Source organism: Passer domesticus, chromosome 27 (assembly GCF_036417665.1).
Source record: "Passer domesticus isolate bPasDom1 chromosome 27, bPasDom1.hap1, whole genome shotgun sequence".
NCBI lineage: Eukaryota > Metazoa > Chordata > Aves > Passeriformes > Passeridae > Passer > Passer domesticus.
Genome location: NC_087500.1, coordinates 1,037,784 through 1,055,002, shown reverse-complemented (window position 1 = coordinate 1,055,002; position 17,219 = coordinate 1,037,784). Strand labels below are relative to the sequence as shown.

Sequence of the window (17,219 nt, the reverse complement as noted above, 5' to 3'; positions counted from 1 at the left end):
GGAACTCGCAAACCTGCGGCTCAGGCAGCACAGGCAGCCGGGGGGAGTGGGGAGGGTGGGGTGTAGGGTGGGCGTGAGGGGAGCAGGGGCTCCCACAGACTCAGGGAAGGAGGTTGGCCATCACCAGATGCCACCTGGAGCACGGTGAGGGCTGGGGAGGTTGGGGATCTGCAGGAGCCTTGTGGGGAGGGCTGCTCCCAAAAGCACCTGGAGCAAAGGGTGGGATGGATAGGTGGGTGGGTGGATGGATGGATGGATGGATGGATGGATGGATGGATGGATGGATGGAGCTCTGCCTCCATCCCTAATCAGGAGAGTGAGAAAAGGGGCAGGAAAGCTGGAAAAGCCAAGTGGAGGACACAGGGCAGCTTGAAGCTGAGCTCTGTTTTATCCCAGAGTGGCTCCGTCCTCTGCCTAAAGCCCACTTGTGTTTTCCGTGCCTCAGTTTCCCCCCAGTCCCTGGTCTGGTTTCAGCTGTGGGTCCCTCAGGAACCATTCCTCCCTCTGTTTCACACAGAGCTGACACGGCCCACCCGAAGGGCCTGGGGAGGGGGGAGAATCCCTGTGCTCCCTGCAGCTCCAACCAGACCCTGCCACGGGCACAGCCCTGTGGAAAAGCTGAGCTGGACAGAGGCGTCCCCACCCCAGCAGCCCCCTGTCCCCCAGCCCCCAGCCTCACCACGAGGTTGCCGATGACCATGACCATCATGAAGACGATGAGGCACATGGTCTGGCCCGCCACCTCCATGCAGTCCCACATGGTCTCGATCCACTCCCCGCAGAGGATGCGGAAGACGATGAGGAAGGAGTGGAAGAAGTCGTTCATATGCCAGCGGGGCAGCGTGCAGTCCACAGAGATCTTGCACACGCACTCGATGTAGCTCTTGCCGAAGAGCTGCATCCCCACCACGGCGAAGATGAAGACGATGATGGCCAGCACCAGCGTGAGGTTGCCCAGGGCACCCACGGAGTTGCCGATGATCTTGATGAGCATGTTGAGAGTGGGCCAGGACTTGGCCAGCTTGAAAACCCTCAGCTGTGGGGGGCAAGGAGAGAAGGGGGGTGGCTGGGGGTGTCATTGCACAGCAAGGCTGTGCCACTGCCATTGCACCCTCCTGGGCTGTTTGACCAAGGCAGGAGGGGTTAAACCCACAACTGCTCTGACTCCAACTTCCCTGAATATTTAACTTGGTCTAATCTTTGACAAGTTGGGGCCTCCCAAGCTGAGCCCCCGCCATGAAGGAGGCTGGACAAGCCATCCCTGTCCCTGTCACCGCCCAGGTGTCCCCTGGCACTTACCAGGCGGAAGGAGCGAAGCACAGAGAGCCCCTGCACGTTGGCCAGGCCCAGCTCCACCAGGCTCAGAGTGACGATGAAGCTGTCAAAGATGTTCCAGCCCTGCTGGAAATACTCGTAGGGGTCCAGAGCAATGAGCTTCAGGACCATCTCTGCCGTGAAGATCCCTGTGAAGACCTGTGGGAAGCAGCACCCTTGACCACTTGTTCATACACCAGTGCTGAGCTGTGGGGTGGGCAGCATCCCTCTTTTTTGGGGTATCCCTAAAGCATTTCACCATGTCAGGGCCAGTCCCAGTTGGGAACAAGCTCCCAACTGGAGTGGTAAAGCCAGGCTGGGAATACTGGTGACTGATTCCTCTGGGGGGACACAAAGGTGAGTGTTGGCAGCTGAAAATTAAAAATAAAGTTTTCTTGGCAAGGAGACAGCGTTGGAATGACTGGGAAATCACAGATGCCCAGCACTGGGAACAGGGCTGCTGCCAGGATGCCCCTGTCCCTCCCTGAGCTCTGGGAGAGCTGAGCTATGTTTTCACACATTGCTCCTTTCCTGGGACCACAGCAGCACCTGCAGCACTGTGTCACTGCAGAGAGGGCTCAGCCAGGTGACAGTCACCATCCCTGCTGCAATTCCACAGCACAGCACGTGCAGAGAGCCTGGTGACAGATCTGCCCTGACTGGGGACGGTGCTGGGACAGGTGTGTCCCTCACGGAGCAGGGAGGAGCAGCAGGGAGGATCCTGCATCCTGAGGGGTGTCCCCACATGTCTCTTGCATGCCAGCACACAAATGTTGTGTCCTGCTCCTGCAACTGCACCCCAGGGGATTGTCCCCACGTGTCCCCAGCATGCCAGCCCACACACATCCCTTGTCCTGCTCCAGTATCCCGGGGGATTGTCCCCACGTGTCCCCAGCATACCAGCCCACACACATGCCCTGTCCTGCTGCTCCCAGCTGCTCCCTGCCCTGTCCTGTGTGCTCTGTGGTGGGGCAGGCAGCTCCCACCCGGGCCCGGGCAGGGGATGCGGGGCAGCCCCGGCTCGGGGGGATGTCCCAGCCTGCTGCCATCCCCTCCTGGCCCTTCCCCGGCAGATCATCCCCGGGGATCCGCTCCCGGCTCGGAGGAAGCCCTGGAGCCGCCTGAGCCCGGCCGTGCCTTGAGCCCCGGCCCATTAATCCCCTTGTATTTCCTGAGTGAAACCAGAGCCGGCCCCGCCCGCCGGGACAGTGATCTGTCCCCGGGGCTGCGCTCCAGAGCCCAGCAGGTGCCGGGGCAGCCCGGGAGATGGGAGCGCTCCCTTTCCTCAGCGCATTTCCACCGCTGGCAGGCGGCTCCGCAGCTGATCCATCCACCTCAGAGCCTTTTGCCACCAGCTCCAAGCAGGAGCAGCCACTAAATGCACCTATAAAATCAGGACAGCCGAGATTTGCACTGGACAAACTCCTGATTATTGGTAATTTTAATGCTGCATTGTTGCTTCCTGCTCAGCCGGGACTGTTTTGTTCCCAGAGTCTGGACATCCTCTGCTCTGCCCCGTGGGTCCCTGCATTTCTGTGGGGACACTGTGGTGTCACCCAGGGCTGTGATGCAGGGGTGGCTCAGGAAGCACCGAGCCGGGCAGGGCTGCACAGGAGGGGAGCAGGGAATGGTGGATCCCAATCCCATCAGAGCCCTCGGTCTGGGCCGCCCCAGTGCAGGGAGGCTGTGGGCAGAGCCCTGCTGTGTGCTGTCAGCAGCTGGGATGTGCCACACAGCAGCAGGGGCACCTGCCCTCCGGGGAGGGGGTTGAAAGGGGGCATGGAGCTCCCTACCAGGTTCCCCACGCTCAGCACGTTCTCGAACTCCTCCGTCATGGGGTAGTGCTCCATGGCCATGAAGAGAGTGTTGAGCACGATGCAGATGGTGATGCCCAGGTCCACGAAGGGGTCCATCACCACCAGCTTGACAAACTCCTTCAGCTTCACCCACGGGCGGCAGCAATTCCAGACCAGGAATGTGTGGGCGAATTTGTACCACCAGGGTGGGCATTTCTGGTGAGCTTCTTCCAGCTCTGAGGGTGGGAAAGGAAAAGTGTGGGATTATCTTGTCCTCACCTGGATGGGCAAGTGCTGACCCTCAGGAGAACTTCTCCTGAGGTGCTGGACCAGCTCTGGATGATCTATGATTTTAATATCATGGAATAGCCTGAGCTGGAAGACACCCACAGGGATCATTGATCCACCTCCAGACCCCCCAACAATCCCACCCTGAGCATCCCTGGCAGTGCTGTCTAAACCCTCCTGGAGCTCTGGCATCCTCAGGGCCGGGACCATTCCCTGGGGAGCCTGGGCAGTGCCCAGCAGAAGAACCTTTCCCAGTATCCATCCCAAATTCCCCTGGCATGGCTCGTTCCCTTGTCCTGTCCTTGGTCACAGGGAGCAGAGACCGGAGCTGCCCCTTGAGGTCTGACCTCAGGCTCCCCTTCTGCAGCTGAACAAACCAAGTGACCTCAGCCACTCCTCATGTGGCTCCTCCACATCCTTCATCATCCTCTTAGCCTTCCTTTGGACATTTTGAAAAAGATTTAGATCTTTTAGATTTTTTTTTTTTTTGTATTGTGGCACCCCAAAAATACAGGGGCTTAAAGGAGGAGCCCCAGCACAGATATGATGCAGACCTGGCCCTCCAAACTGGAGAGGGATGGAAAGGCAGATCAGCCAGGGAACTGTGGATCCAATCCTGCTCACAGCCCCTGGGCAGGATTTGAGGTGTCCCTGCCACGCTGAGATTGCCAGGACACCCAAGGGCACTGCTCTGGGCTGACCAGGGAGTTTCATGCCTGTTCTTGGGGGGACAGGGGACATGAGCTGCTGAGTTCATGGTGCTTTTTACTGAAGCTGACACTGCAGCTCCTGGAAAGCTGCTCAGCAGTTCCCAGTTGGCTGGAAACTCCTCTAACCAGCTGCAATCCCTTTAATTTGTGTGAGATATCGGATTATTGCCTCCAGGCATCATCCCAGTGAGCAGGAGCATCACTGACCCCATATGGAGACCCCAGCTGGAGCCATCCCTTGTGTGGGGCTGGGAATTTGGGATGGCCACTGTCACCAACCCAGGCCCTCCAGCCCTGACCAGGACCCTCACCCATACCTTCCACAGCATTGGAGATGACACTGATGGCACTTCCCACCCTCTTCTCCAGCCCTGGCCCATCCTGGTTGCCCACAGTGAGGTGGTTGAGGTCTGGCTTCTCCGGCTCGTGGGGGTTGAACTGCAAGGGGAGGAGGGAAGGATGTGCAGAGTTATTCCATGCTCTGAAGGACAGAGCAGGCAGAAAACAGGGAATGGTCTGCAGAGACCTCTGAGTGCAAGGTGGGCACCCCAAAAAGGCTTGTAGGACCCAACCCACAGCGAGGGGGGCACAAGGCTGGCCCCCCAGGGGGGTGGGCACCCTCAGGGATGGCAGGGGCAGAGCTGGCACCTACATCAACCACGGTGTCGGATCTCTGCAGGGTGATCTTGGGCACCACCTGCCCGTTGCAGTCCTTGGCCTTGTCCTGGTCGCTGTTCACGTCGGAGTCCTGCCCCTTCCCGGCCACGCTGCTGGGCAGGGAATTGCTGCTGGACGAGCGCTCCTGCAACTGCACAACCCGGGCCCTGTCACCCCTGTGCCCGCAGCCGGGGGGACATCCACAGTGGCTGAGGGCTCCAGGGGCTGGGAACATCCCTTCCCTCTCTGGAAGTGGTGGATGGAGGAGGCTTGGAGCAACTGGGGCTAGTGGGAGGTGTCCCATGGCAGGGGGACTGGATGAGCTTCCATGTCCCTTAGAACCCAAGCTGTCCTGGATTTCCAAGCCTTTTCCTTTTCCTTTTCCTTTTCCTTTTCCTTTTCCTTTTCCTTTTCCTTTTCCTTTTCCTTTTCCTTTTCCTTTTCCTTTTCCTTTTCCTTTTCCTTTTCCTTTTCCTTTTCCTTTCCCTTTTCCTTCCCCTTCTCCTTTCCCTTTCCTTTTCCCTACAAAAAGTTACCATGCAACAAAATAACAACCCCCAATACCAAACATATATAATACAACAAACACCATTTTATAACCACCAAAACTACTGACCTCCCACTACAACACCACCTTTAACCACTTCTGTTATCACAAATGAAAAAGAGTTACAGTTTTACACAAATTACAATAATTACAGTTTTCCCTTTCCCTTGCACTCCCTGCACTCTGCACTCCACAGCTGAGTTACATCTGTTCAGATTTGGTCAGGGACAATAATTCCTAAGGACAAAATTGAGCAAACCTTGGTTCTTCAAGCAGAAAACTTTGCCCTTTGCAGTGAGCTCTCATCCAAAATAGCAAAGAAGCAAAATCCTCAAAGCTCTTGCTGAAATGTGACTTCCAGGATTTTTGCACTTGCACTAAATGTTGTATTAACACATTTCCATTGCATTAAAAAAAAAAAAAAAAGTCTTTTTTGTCTATTTTTTTTTCTTTTCAACAGTGCTATTAAAATCTGAAGTTTATTACATCCTCTTGTAGCACTGAGGATGACACAGTGGAGTGGGAAATTCTGTGTTGTCACAGCATATTGCTGAAATCCAGGACATTTTCCACCTTTAATATGGGCTATGAAATAGATCCAAGCTGCCACTTCTTGGAGGTGCTTTGCCCTCACTCTCAGCTTAATTCCCTCTGTCTTTTTCCTCTGTCTGTGTGACTCTAAAGGAAGATATCCCTTGACAAAGCCTTTGGGCACTTCCTTGGTGGATTTGCTCAGGGAAGGGGCCTCAGCACCAGCCCAGAATCCCCAAGCCTCGGGCAGGGCTGGCTCAGACCCTTCCTGCAAACAGCAACAGCCAGAGAGGAGCAGGCCACTTCCCAGGGGATGCTGTGGCTCTGGACAGATAAGAGAAGAGAGATAAGAGATTCTGGAGAGAGTCAAGAATTGGTTTGTGCCTCTCTGCATGTGAGGGAAGTGGTGTCCTGCCCAGACATGGAGATTTTCAAGGATGTCTCCTGTGGGTGTTGCTGACATGGACCAAGAGGATGGTTAGAGCTGGAAAATGGCTGGGCTGCAGCACCAGAGGCTTTTAGCCATGTTTCTATAGGAGTGTTGTACTGAAAAACATTCCCAAGTACAGCAAAGGGGTGAAGGTACCATCCTGGCACCACAAGGGGACATCTCTTGTCCAGGTTGTGCTTTGGCCAAGCAGGGTTGGAGGTCCCTTCCCCCCTGGTGTTCATTGAATCCCAGCGTGGTTTGGGTAGGAAAGGACCAGAAAGACCATTATTTTCCAACCCTCCTGCAATGAGCTTGGACACTTCCACCATTCCAGTTTCCTTGGCTCCCATAAGGACACCAGGACCTCCCTGGTGAGGCTCAGGGTGTCTCGAGCCCTTGGTTGTGTCCCCAAAGCCCAGGGTTTGCTGACACACTGAGCTGTGCTGCCTCATCTTCCCTGAGTGCTCCTTTGTGCCCTGGTGACACCGAGCTGGGCTCCTGCCACCCTTCCTGATGTGCTGCAGGAGATCCTCTGGAACTTCTGAGGCCTTTCATGTCCCTCACCTCCTCCTCCTCTCAAACATCCCTGTGCTGTTCCTCTCTGCTGCCTCCCAGTGCACCCTGGGCTGGGATTTGGATGTGGAAATTTGATCTTTTCTGCCTTTTTTGTCCCTACCCGTGACAGTATCTCAGTTTTTTCATTCAGATGTGATGCCCAAAATAGTTGCTCCATTTTTTCTCTACTTCCTATGCACCAAATGGAGTTTTTATTTGGATTTTACACCATGCTTGTTGCTGACTCAATTTCCTCTCCCCATCCCCAAGACCTCTCATTTTGGCCTCCACTCTTCCAACTCACCAGCCTTTCCTGCTCCTCTTGCTGCTTCTTCAGCTGCTCCATGAGCTGTTGGAATTCCTCCTCCTTCTGCTGCTCCTCCAGCATGGTGGCATCGTTCTGCTCAGCATAAGCCATGGCCACCACGGCCAGGATGAGGTTGATGAGGTAGAAGGAGCCCAGGAAGATGACCACCACGAAGAAGATCATGTAGGTTTTGCCTGCTGCCCGCAGTGTCTGTGGGAAGAGGTGGCAGGGATGTCACGATGTCACTTTGGTGACGCTCCCAAGAGAAGGTGCTGCTCCTCCTGGTTGTGCTAGGAGGGAAATATTTTGCTCCTGTGTTCTCCAAGGGTTGGTCATTGCCCAATGGATGTTCCTGCAGGCCCTGGCACTGGGCTGGGACTGGTGGGAGGCAGAGAGAAGCCTTAGTTCCTGAGGTTCCTGAGGGCTGGGAGTGATGGAGGTGGGACCAATATTCCATCACTGACTCACTTTGCTCAGCCCCCACCTTCTCAGGACTCACCTTCAGGACAGCATGGTCCTTTTCTGACTCTAATCATCTGGGAAAACCTTCCCAGAGGACAGGGATAGCCCCAGGTGTAGGGTTCCTTTTACCTGGCCAGCCTCTGGAGCCAGGGTCAGCTGGGGTTCAGTGGTGTCTCCCTAGAGGAAAATTCAAGGAGGGGACAAGTGACCTGGCTTCTCCTCCTTATCCTGTCCCTCAGCTCGAGCCAGAGGTGCTCTGGACAATCTTATAAATCCCTGATTCCCCATGGCAGCACCCTGGGAAATACACTGCTCTCCCATGATAGGGAAGTAGTAAATGGGACCATCTCCACCTCCACTGATCCTGGCTGGATCCACAGACCACAGGAGAAGGACCCACAAGGTTCCAGTCAGTGACTTTTCACCTCAGGGGCAGCCCAGGGACGAGGGGAACCCTTGCTCAGGGGTGGAGGGGTGGTGCCTACCAGCTGGAAGAGGTTCTCCCAGAAGTCCTGGGTCATGAGGCGGAAGAGGGCCAGGAAGGCCCAGCTGAAGGTGTCGTAGCTGGTGTAGCCATAGTTGGGGTTCCTCCCGGCCTTCATGCACTCGTAGCCCTCGGGGCACTTCCTGCCAGGGGGACAGCTGGGATGAGACCCTGGCACAGCCCCGCAGCCAAACCCAGCCCTAAGGGAGGGGGTGCAGCGGGGGGACCCTCCCCTCCAGGATGGGACAGGTGGGATGCCTGGACTGGCAGCACCTGCCCTGTCTGACAGCTGATGACCCCAAAGCTGACACAGGCAGGAGGCTCAGACTGAGACCCCTCAAACTGATTTTGGGACCCCTCAAACTCAAAATTTGGGATGCCTGAGCTGATTCCAGCTGCAGCTGATACAGCTGTGATGCCCAGACTGATACCCTCGAGCTGGTACCATTGGGATGATCCAGCTGATACCCTCAGGGTGGTCCCCAAGCTGATCCACTGGGGTTCCTGGACTGTTCTCCTGCAGAGCCACATTCCCAGCCCCGTCCCAAGCACCAGGGGTCCCCTGAGCTCTCTGTGCCCTGTGCCAGCTCCCTGTGCCCTCCCGGGGGTGCAGAGGGAGGGGGTGTCACTCACCCAGCGTCGCTGCTGTTCCCGCAGAGCAGGGCATCCAGGGCTCCCTCCAGGAAGTAGTAATTGGCTTTGCAGGTGGGGAAAGGGCAAGGAATAAAAATGAATGAATAAATAACTAAATAAGCACAAACATTGATTTTCAAACTCTTGGGTGCAACTTGCTGTCAGGGAAATTCCTTGAATCCCAGGGGAATTTGTTGACTCCCAGTATGGGGCACATGGTTATCTACTCTCTGTTGACTTTGTTGTTTGTCTTGGCTCTGTCTCAGGGAGCTCCTGGGATTGTTTCATCAATCCAACCAGGTCTCTCCCAAGCCTGGAAATCCCTCGGATCTGGCCAGGACCAGGCCACCTGGAGAATGGGTTAACACGAGGTCAAAGGCTCAGGGCTGGGCTATTTTCCTGGGAAATCGCTGCATTGGCAGGAAACACCAAGCATGGGGCACGGCAGGAGTCCCAGGAAAACCTGGGCAAATGCTCCTGCTCCATGGCTGCAGCTTCTCCTGCTGCTCCCATCACTGGTGGGGACCCCAGGGGTCCTCACAGCTCTTCCTTAGGGCTGCAGAGCCACAGGAGCTGCCAAGCAGTGCCACCACCGTGACCTGCCCAGGGACACAGGAGCACCTGCAGACACCCACACTGGAGGTGGCAGAGGGCAGCTGGATCCAGCCCTGGACATCACCCAGCACAGCCCTCCCAGGTTTTGGGGCTCCCTGGATCCTCCCTGGCCCTGCCTTCCTTCTTTCCATGGGGCTTCTCTTTATCCTGTGTGGGCTCAGGTGCAATTCCAGGTTTTTGGGCTGGCCCCAGCAGCTGCCCTGCTGCACTTGTGGCCTTGGGCAGTTCCTCTTTGCTTGGAGCTCATCAGATCCTATGGATGGAACTTGTCCCCTACCAAAATCTTCCTGTAATGAATGCTGGAGCTGATTGTTGGGCCAAGCAGCTCAGCTGTGACCCAGCCTGGTCTTCTGAGCTCTGCTGAATGTCCTGAATGACATGTGGGGCATCCCTGTGAGGCACCCTGCAGCTCTACCAGGCAGGCTTGCTGGATTTTTACCTTCTCGTGGCGTTTAAAAACTCAAAACTGAAGAACAAACAAAAAATCCACCACACTTCAGGCAAAATTTTTAAAGAAGGGATAGGAAAGGAGAAAGGTAGACCTTCCTGAGGAGCTGTGTTGGTCCCACTCCTCCCTCCCTCTCTCTCTTTGTCTTTTGTGGTGTTGTATAAAGGGTTCATTGGGCACTGTGCTACTTGGGGAAGGATCCACACAGTGAAAAGTGGCTTCACAATGTCATTCCTGCATCTTTTCCTCTGGTTTTCTACCCAAAGTTTCACCTGCTCCTCAAGGTTTGGTCTCTCTGCTGTGACCACCCTGGTGGCACATTGGCCCTAACCAGCTAGTGAGAGATGGAGACTCTGGTCCATCCAAACCTTCCTGTTGTGAAACCTTCCTGGGAGAGCTCAGCTTGCCCAAGTGGACCTCATTGTCCCTGTCCAGGGGGATTTGATCCCATCTGTGCATTCGGTGAGGATGCACAGCCTGTGCCACCACCAGCCTTGGCAGGAAAATCCCTGTGAGCAAACCTTGGAGTGGCCAGGAGGAGCAGGAAACTGAGGAGTGAACTGGGGTGGGGGGTCAGAGGAGAAGGGGCTGCAGGAGCTTCACCTTCATCGCTGATGTAGGCGTCGAAGTCAAAGGTGTTGTTCCCGGTGAAGTTCCCGGTGAAGTTCCCGGTGAAGTTCCCGGTGAAGTCATCCATGAAGTCGTAGAAGGTGGAGTTGTCCGAGGTGTCGTTGTCCAGCCCCAGGTCCTGCAGGAAGGTGCTGTTGGGGGGAGGCCAGCGCACACACTTCTGCCGGAGGTTGCCCATGAAGAGCTGGAGGCCGATGAGGGCGAAGACGCTCAGGCAGAAGACCGTGAGGATCATCACGTCCGAGAGCTTCTTCACCGACTGGATCAGAGCCCCCACGATGGTCTTCAGCCCTGGGGGGAGGTGCCACCACTGAGCTGACTGCTCTTGGTTAATTTGTTGTGTCCCCAAAAGGTGCTGGCTGTGGTGGGGATGTGTGTCACCCTGAGTGAGCCCCCAGCTCTCTCCCCACTCATGGCTGGGCCCCCCACAGCTGTCACCCTTGGGCTGGTGCTGGTGACTTCCCCATCCCAGCCTTGGGCTAGCCAAACCAAAGCCCACCCCAGCCTGGCGGCCATCAATTCATTTGCATTTTTTTTCCCTAAATCTGGCCATTTTTTGCACCAAACCACTGGAGTGAAGCACTTCAGGGTGGGACATAGAGAAGCTCTTTGCTGGCCTGGCTGTTTGATGCTGTGCACCTCTCCCAGCTCCAGAAAAGACTCTGTGGCTGTCCCTGGCTGGTTGGGAGCCCTACCAGACCCCTCATCCTGATCCCTTCAAGCTGGGAAATCCCTGGTGTGCCCAAGTGACACCTGCACCTGGATTAACTCATCTCTCTCCACGACATCACTGATCCCTCCCCAGGGAGGCTCATCCACAGATCCTCTGTGGTATTTTTCCATGGAGGATGGAGTTCCTGTCAATCAAGGTCTACATGGATGATGGGCAATGCTGGGACATCCCAATGTTCATCTTTAGAGCTTCTCTGAGCCCAGAGCTTTCTCACATGGAGAAATTTTCCAAGGAAATGACCTTTAGCCCTGTCCTCCTGCCAGGTCATCGTTCCCCAGACTATTTAGGTAAAATCCTGTTCTCCAAGGGCCTGACCATGGTCAGATGTTCCAAACCAGCTTATTTTTGCCACTGCTATTTCTGCAGAGCCCTTGGGGATGTAATTCCAGAAAGAAGCAGCAGTCTACATTTTGCTCAATGCAATTTTTAGCTTGTTTGATGAAGGAAAAAAACATTCAAATGTGAACCCTCACAATCTGGAGCCTACAGGGACACCACAAGGATTTATTCACCACAAGGAATTTTCATTTTCAGTTCAATGTCATGCTTCAGATTTCTGTGTGCTTGCACCAGGTGTTGAAAGCACAGTGTTTAAATGGTATTGTATTTGGAAATCAGCAATCAGAGGGATTTGATAAGGTGCTCCTCACACAAGTCTGGATGTTTTGGGTGATGTTAAATGAATACCTGTTAAATATCTCAGCCTCAGCATCAGACAGCCAACAATGAGCACAAAACTGAGTCCATAGCTTCAAAAATGGAAAGATTTGGTTTATCAAACCCATAAATCCACTGGGAGCACAAATTCCCTTAATCCATCTCCAAGGAGCCTTAAAAACATCCCATCTGCCTCTTCAGGGGCTGCCAAACAACCTGGTGAGTGCAGCTGATTTCAAGCTGTAAAATCAGCAGGATCTGACCCAAAAGCCAAATTTACATGGAAAGTTTATGGAATACCTCATTTCCTCTGTTTTCTCTTGGAGTTGCGCAAAGAACAAGGAATTTCTGGGAATGGTGGGAATACCTGAGCTCAGGGGAAGGCATGGAGGGGAGGCCCCTCCTCTAAGTCCCACCTGGTATCACCGTGATGGTTTTCAAGGCACGGAGGACACGGAAGGTCCTGAGAGCGGAGATGTTCCCCAGGTCCACGAACTCGGTAATGTAGCTGTGGGACAGGAGAGGGAAGAGCTGCAGGGGCTCTGCCCAGAACCCTCCTCGTTCCTCCCCATCCCACTGGACTCACGCCATGGAGATGACCATGAAGTCCAGCCAGTTCCACGGGTCACGCAGGAATGTGAAGTCGTCGATGCAGAAGCCTCTTGAGAGGATCTTGATGAGAGACTCGAAGGTGTAGATCCCAGTGAAGGCGTATCTGAAATGGGACTGGTCACCAGGACACACTTGCCTAGGGCCAAGGTTTGCCCATTCCTCCCAGGGGGAATATCTTGAGGAGCTGACTCTGGGGGCTGATGGGTTTTTGGTGGGGCTTCAGCACTGGGAGAGGTTTTCACCTCACCTCGTAAGGTGGGCTGGGACATCTCGAGGTACCAATCCCTCTGGCGACCATTCTGCATCACCTCTGTCCCTGCTGATGTCCCACCACCCCCACGCTCTCTGTAAAGCCCTGGTGAGACCTGACTATGCAGAACCACAGCAGAAAATGCTGGATTTCCCCTCTCTCCTGGGTTGTCCATGGTCCTTGGACAGGTGGATCAGCTCAGCCTCTCTAGACTGACAGTGCTGACCCAGTCCAGCCCAGCCTGCTCTTCAGGGCTCTCCAGACATGGGGACCCCACCAGATTTTGGGCAGCTCTGAAACATTCTCACTCTTCAATGCCCTATGGAGAGTGTGGACATGCCTTCTGAGGGCCACCAGCACCTCCCAGTGACATCTCCCCTGCACTGAAGGGTGCCTGGATCCCCACCCCCCTCTCTGAGCCTTGGTCTTGTCCCTCCTGAGGGACACTGCCAAGCTGGGCTGTCCCTGTGGCCAGGGGAGGTCTCAGGACTCACTCCACGTTCTTGGACCACGCCGGGGGGTTGCTCAGCGTCATAAACACGCAGTTGGTTAAAATGGTGATCATGATGAACATGCTGAATAATTTAAAACCTGGTCAAGGAAAAATGCTCTGGATGGTGCCTGGATCCCCCCTCCCCACATTCAGGAAGCCAAGTGTCCCTGTTCCTCTTGTCCTGGCTGCCACCTTAGTACCTCACCCTGCCCTGCTCCTCCTGCTGCTCTCCTGCCTCTGTCCTGTGCCCACACTTCCCTCTTTTCTTCTTTGCTTCTGTGCATGGTCCCAGCCCCTTTCCTTCCTTTCTGCTCCCCTTCCCAGCTCTGTGGTGCTGGCACTGACTCCCTTTCTGTCCCCTGTGCTCCTTCCTCTCTATCACCTTTGGATACAGCTTTCCCTTCCTTTCATAGTCTCTCCAGACCTCAAAACCCTTAATTTCTTTCTATAAAGCTCCAACTCTTAGGCTTAGCCCCCTCTACTGCAAAACCTCCCTCTTTTCCTCCTCTCTTATGGCCATGAACCCCCACTTGCTCCAGAGCTCTGCTGGGATCACTCCCACCCACGCTGCAATGCCCAAGAGCTCCTTTCCTGCCTTTCCCTCTCTGTCCTGGCTCCTCTGCTTCCCTCTCCCAAAGCCTCCTTGGAGCTCCCCTCCTCACCCCCTTCCCCATGGGACCAGATCCCCTGACACATGAACATTTCCCTTCCTTTCCAAGTCTCCCCAGACCTCAAAGCCCTTCATCCTCCCCCTAGGATGCTTCATCACTTGGGCTTCTTCCCTTCTCCATCCAAAGTGATTCCTCCCTTCTCCAGCCAGAAGTGAGCTTTTGGTGCCTTCAAGGTGCCCATCAAGAACCTGCTCCTTGGAGTAAAGCTCTGGGCAGCAGGTCCTGCCTGGGCTGGGGCCCAGGAGGTTTCCACACCACCCCATCACCAACCCCTTCACTTGTCCCTCTCCTGGGGCTGTCTGGACTCTGAACAGAGGGGTTTGAACTGGCCATGGAGCAGCATCCCAGAGACCAAGGATATGAATGGATGAGGACTTTGATGGCTCCTCTGCGGATGGGGTTGAAGGGCCCCAGCATGTAGAGGGCAGGGGTGGCCGAGAAGCGGAAGATGGACTTGCCCTTGTTGAGGACTATGAACGTCTGTGGAGAAAAGAGGAGAGGGGGGGTTAGTCCTTCTACACCCCCCAAAACACCATAGACCAAGGGCTGCCCTTGGAGGGGAGGTGTCTCTGCATTTTTGGAGCTCCAAAGGCTTGGAGATGCTCTCTGCTTAGGAAGAGAAGCAACCACAGCAGTCTGGGGTGGTGGCTTGTGGAAACCCAGGACACTGGAAATATTTCTCTGTCTGCTCTGGGGTGCCCTGACCCCCAGGGGAGCACTGACTTTGACCCTCATTCATGGAGAAAGTTTCCTAGACTTCAAGGTAGACTAGAATCCACAGAAGTGTGAAATAGATTATAGAGAGTAGTGTAGGTGTATCACTTGGTGAGAAATTTAGGTTTTGGGATTTTTAGTATATTGTGGATGGAAGCAAGATGGAGGGCACAGGGTGTCCTCCTGGGTTTCTTCTTCATGCTTCTTCTTCATGGGTTTGGGTGGCATTTTGTAATTGGGCAGAAAAGTCCGCATTGTGTGCTCTTTGGGATCAGTTATTGGGTTAAAAGGAAAATAATCTAGGTGTCAGTTCTTAATTGGATAGTTAATCTTAAAAGACCTTGTAACAAGAGATTGTTAGCCATTTTGTGCCTTGCTAATGAAAAGCTGCCAAACTCATAGTAATGAGACTGTTTTACTGATAAGAAATAATAAATACCCAAATCTGAACATGAGCTACCATCTCAAGTGCCTTCAATCCAGACCTGGAGAAACCAATAGTGGATCACCAGGATGGGATCAGGTAAGCACAGGAGGTCCCTGCTTGGGTCTTTTGCTTGGGACTTACACCTAAGACCAAGCCTACCACGGGCAAAGCTCTGGCCCTCACCTTCTTGTCCTTGTAGAAAGGGTCGAGGTCCTCCAGGGGGGTCCCGATCAGCTCCAGGGGTGGGTCACCATAGATGAGGGGCAAGTTCTTGCCGGCTTCCAGGTCACTGCTAGGCTTGACCTCCTCTTCCTCGGGCATCTCCACCTGCTGCCGCTTTATCCGGAGCGCCTCGGCCTCGGCCATGCGCTGCTCGATGGCGGCCAGCGAGGCCGGGGTGAAGGGGCGCAGGTTCTCGGGGCCCGGGATGTGCGGCAGGCCGGCCATCCTCTCATTCTGCTCCCGGGCCAGCTGCGCCCAGCCTGCGGGGACAAGGGGCTGCAACACCCGGGGACAACTCAGGGCAGCTGGTGGAGGATCTCAGCGGGGTTTTGGGAACAACAACTGGGGACATCCCAGGGTATTTGATGGCAGGATCTCAGCAGGGTTTTAGGAACACCACCTAGGGACATCTCAGGGTTGTTTGATGGCAGGATCTCAGCAGGGTTTTAGGAACACCACCTGGGGACATCTCAGGGGCGTTTGGTGGAGGATCTCAGTGGGGTTTTATGTGCATTTATGGCAGAAATGTTGAGCTCGCAAGGAAGGATATCATGTGTGGATCATGGAGCACCCTGGGTGTTCCTGCTCCTTCCAGACCCCCATTCCCATTGGGAGCTGGGAAGCCTCAGTCTGGAGAAAGCTCAGGGGGGACCTTCTGGATCTCTACAAGTCCCTAACAGGAGGGGGCTGCCAGGAGTGAGTTGGGTTCTGCTCCCCGGAGCAGTGACAGGACAAGGAGACAAAACCTTAAGCTGCACCAGGGGAAGTTTATGCTGGACATCAGGAGAAATTTTTTCCAGAAAGACAGGGCATTGGCAAGGGCTCCCCAGGGAGGTGGTGGAGTCACTGTCCCACTGTCCCTGGAGGAGCTTAAGGAAAGCCTGGATATGGCACTGAGTGCCATGGTCTGGATGACACGTCATGGATTGGACTTGAAGATCTCAAAGGTCTTTTCCAACCTCATTAATTCTCTGATTCTGTGTTTCCACCTCCAGTCAGGAGGCACCATGAGGCTGGGACACCTGGTGTCCCTGTCACCACCTGGCAGTGCCAGACAGAATTTCACACCCCAAACACGGTGCTTCAACACATCCAAACATCTTGGGAAGCAGCAGCCCTGCTCCAGCTGCCTCCCCTTGGCAGAGCATCAATGGCTTTGCTCCTGCAAGGGGCCTGTGGTGCCTCAGACAGGAGGAGCTGGGTCCTGCAGGGCTGTGGCCCTGGCACAGCTCCCAGCCATGGGAAGCACGAGGAACCTGCCCTGCCTGGTGGCTCTGCTCCCAGGAAGGGTCAAAGACTTCTCTTGAGCCAAAAAGTGAAGCAGTAACGGCACTTTTGGATGTTACAGGGATCAGGATGACAGAAGGAATAGGGTGGTGGGTTAGGAGAGGTAACGATGTTCTGCTGCATAAAAAGAGTTGGAGAGAGAGAAGTGTGGAAGAGAAGGGTGGCTGCACTTGGGGGAAGAGGCTGACATGCCCTGGGGGAGGTGGAGACGCTGGCAGAGGCTCCCCCAACAACACAGAGGTTCTTGTGCCTTGACAATGTCCCATAACTCCAGATTGTTTGGGATATGAGCCCAACATTCTGTAAAACTCGACCCTGCTTCTCATGGACACTGGGACAGCAGCACCTCTGTGCCTCACACTCACAAGCCAAGCATCCCACTGGAAACTCCAAACTTTCTGTGAAGCTACCAAGCACCTGCCCCCGAAAATCCTTCAGGATCAATAATCCCAGAGCTCTGCTGTGCTGAGAGCTGGAAACCCTCAGCCCTTTGGGAATAGAGAGAACTGGACATTTACAGCCCTGATGGGAAAAGAGACTGGAAATGGAGCTGGGGGGGCTCAGCCTGGAGAAAAGGAGGCTCAGGGGGGCCCTTCTGGCTCTACACAGCTTCTGACAGGAGGGGACAGCCGGGGGGTCAAGCTGTGCTCCCAGGGAACAGGGACAGGAGCAGAGGGAACAGCTGTGCCAGGGCAGGTTTAAATTGGGTGTTGGGAAAATTTCTTCATGGAGAAGTTGGCCAGACT

At 54.8% G+C, this 17,219-nt stretch overlaps 1 protein-coding gene across 1 annotated transcript in view; it reads right to left on the bottom strand.

The window, feature by feature from the left end:
* The window catches only part of SCN4A (sodium voltage-gated channel alpha subunit 4), a 35,209-nt gene extending 19,798 nt beyond the window's left edge, over positions 1 to 15,411 (bottom strand). Inside the window, exons 1-14 of the mRNA XM_064400090.1 lie at positions 15,148 to 15,411; positions 14,185 to 14,303; positions 13,154 to 13,243; positions 12,384 to 12,512; positions 12,214 to 12,305; positions 10,381 to 10,698; positions 8,715 to 8,778; positions 8,083 to 8,224; positions 7,133 to 7,345; positions 4,761 to 4,916; positions 4,426 to 4,546; positions 3,108 to 3,346; positions 1,300 to 1,473; positions 680 to 1,036 (exon numbers count right to left, since the gene is read on the bottom strand). Of these exons, the coding sequence (XP_064256160.1) occupies positions 680 to 1,036; positions 1,300 to 1,473; positions 3,108 to 3,346; positions 4,426 to 4,546; positions 4,761 to 4,916; positions 7,133 to 7,345; positions 8,083 to 8,224; positions 8,715 to 8,778; positions 10,381 to 10,698; positions 12,214 to 12,305; positions 12,384 to 12,512; positions 13,154 to 13,243; positions 14,185 to 14,303; positions 15,148 to 15,411 (2,478 nt within the window). The remainder of the gene's footprint in view (positions 1 to 679; positions 1,037 to 1,299; positions 1,474 to 3,107; positions 3,347 to 4,425; positions 4,547 to 4,760; positions 4,917 to 7,132; positions 7,346 to 8,082; positions 8,225 to 8,714; positions 8,779 to 10,380; positions 10,699 to 12,213; positions 12,306 to 12,383; positions 12,513 to 13,153; positions 13,244 to 14,184; positions 14,304 to 15,147) is intronic.
* Between the last annotated feature and the right edge of the window lie 1,808 nt (positions 15,412 to 17,219).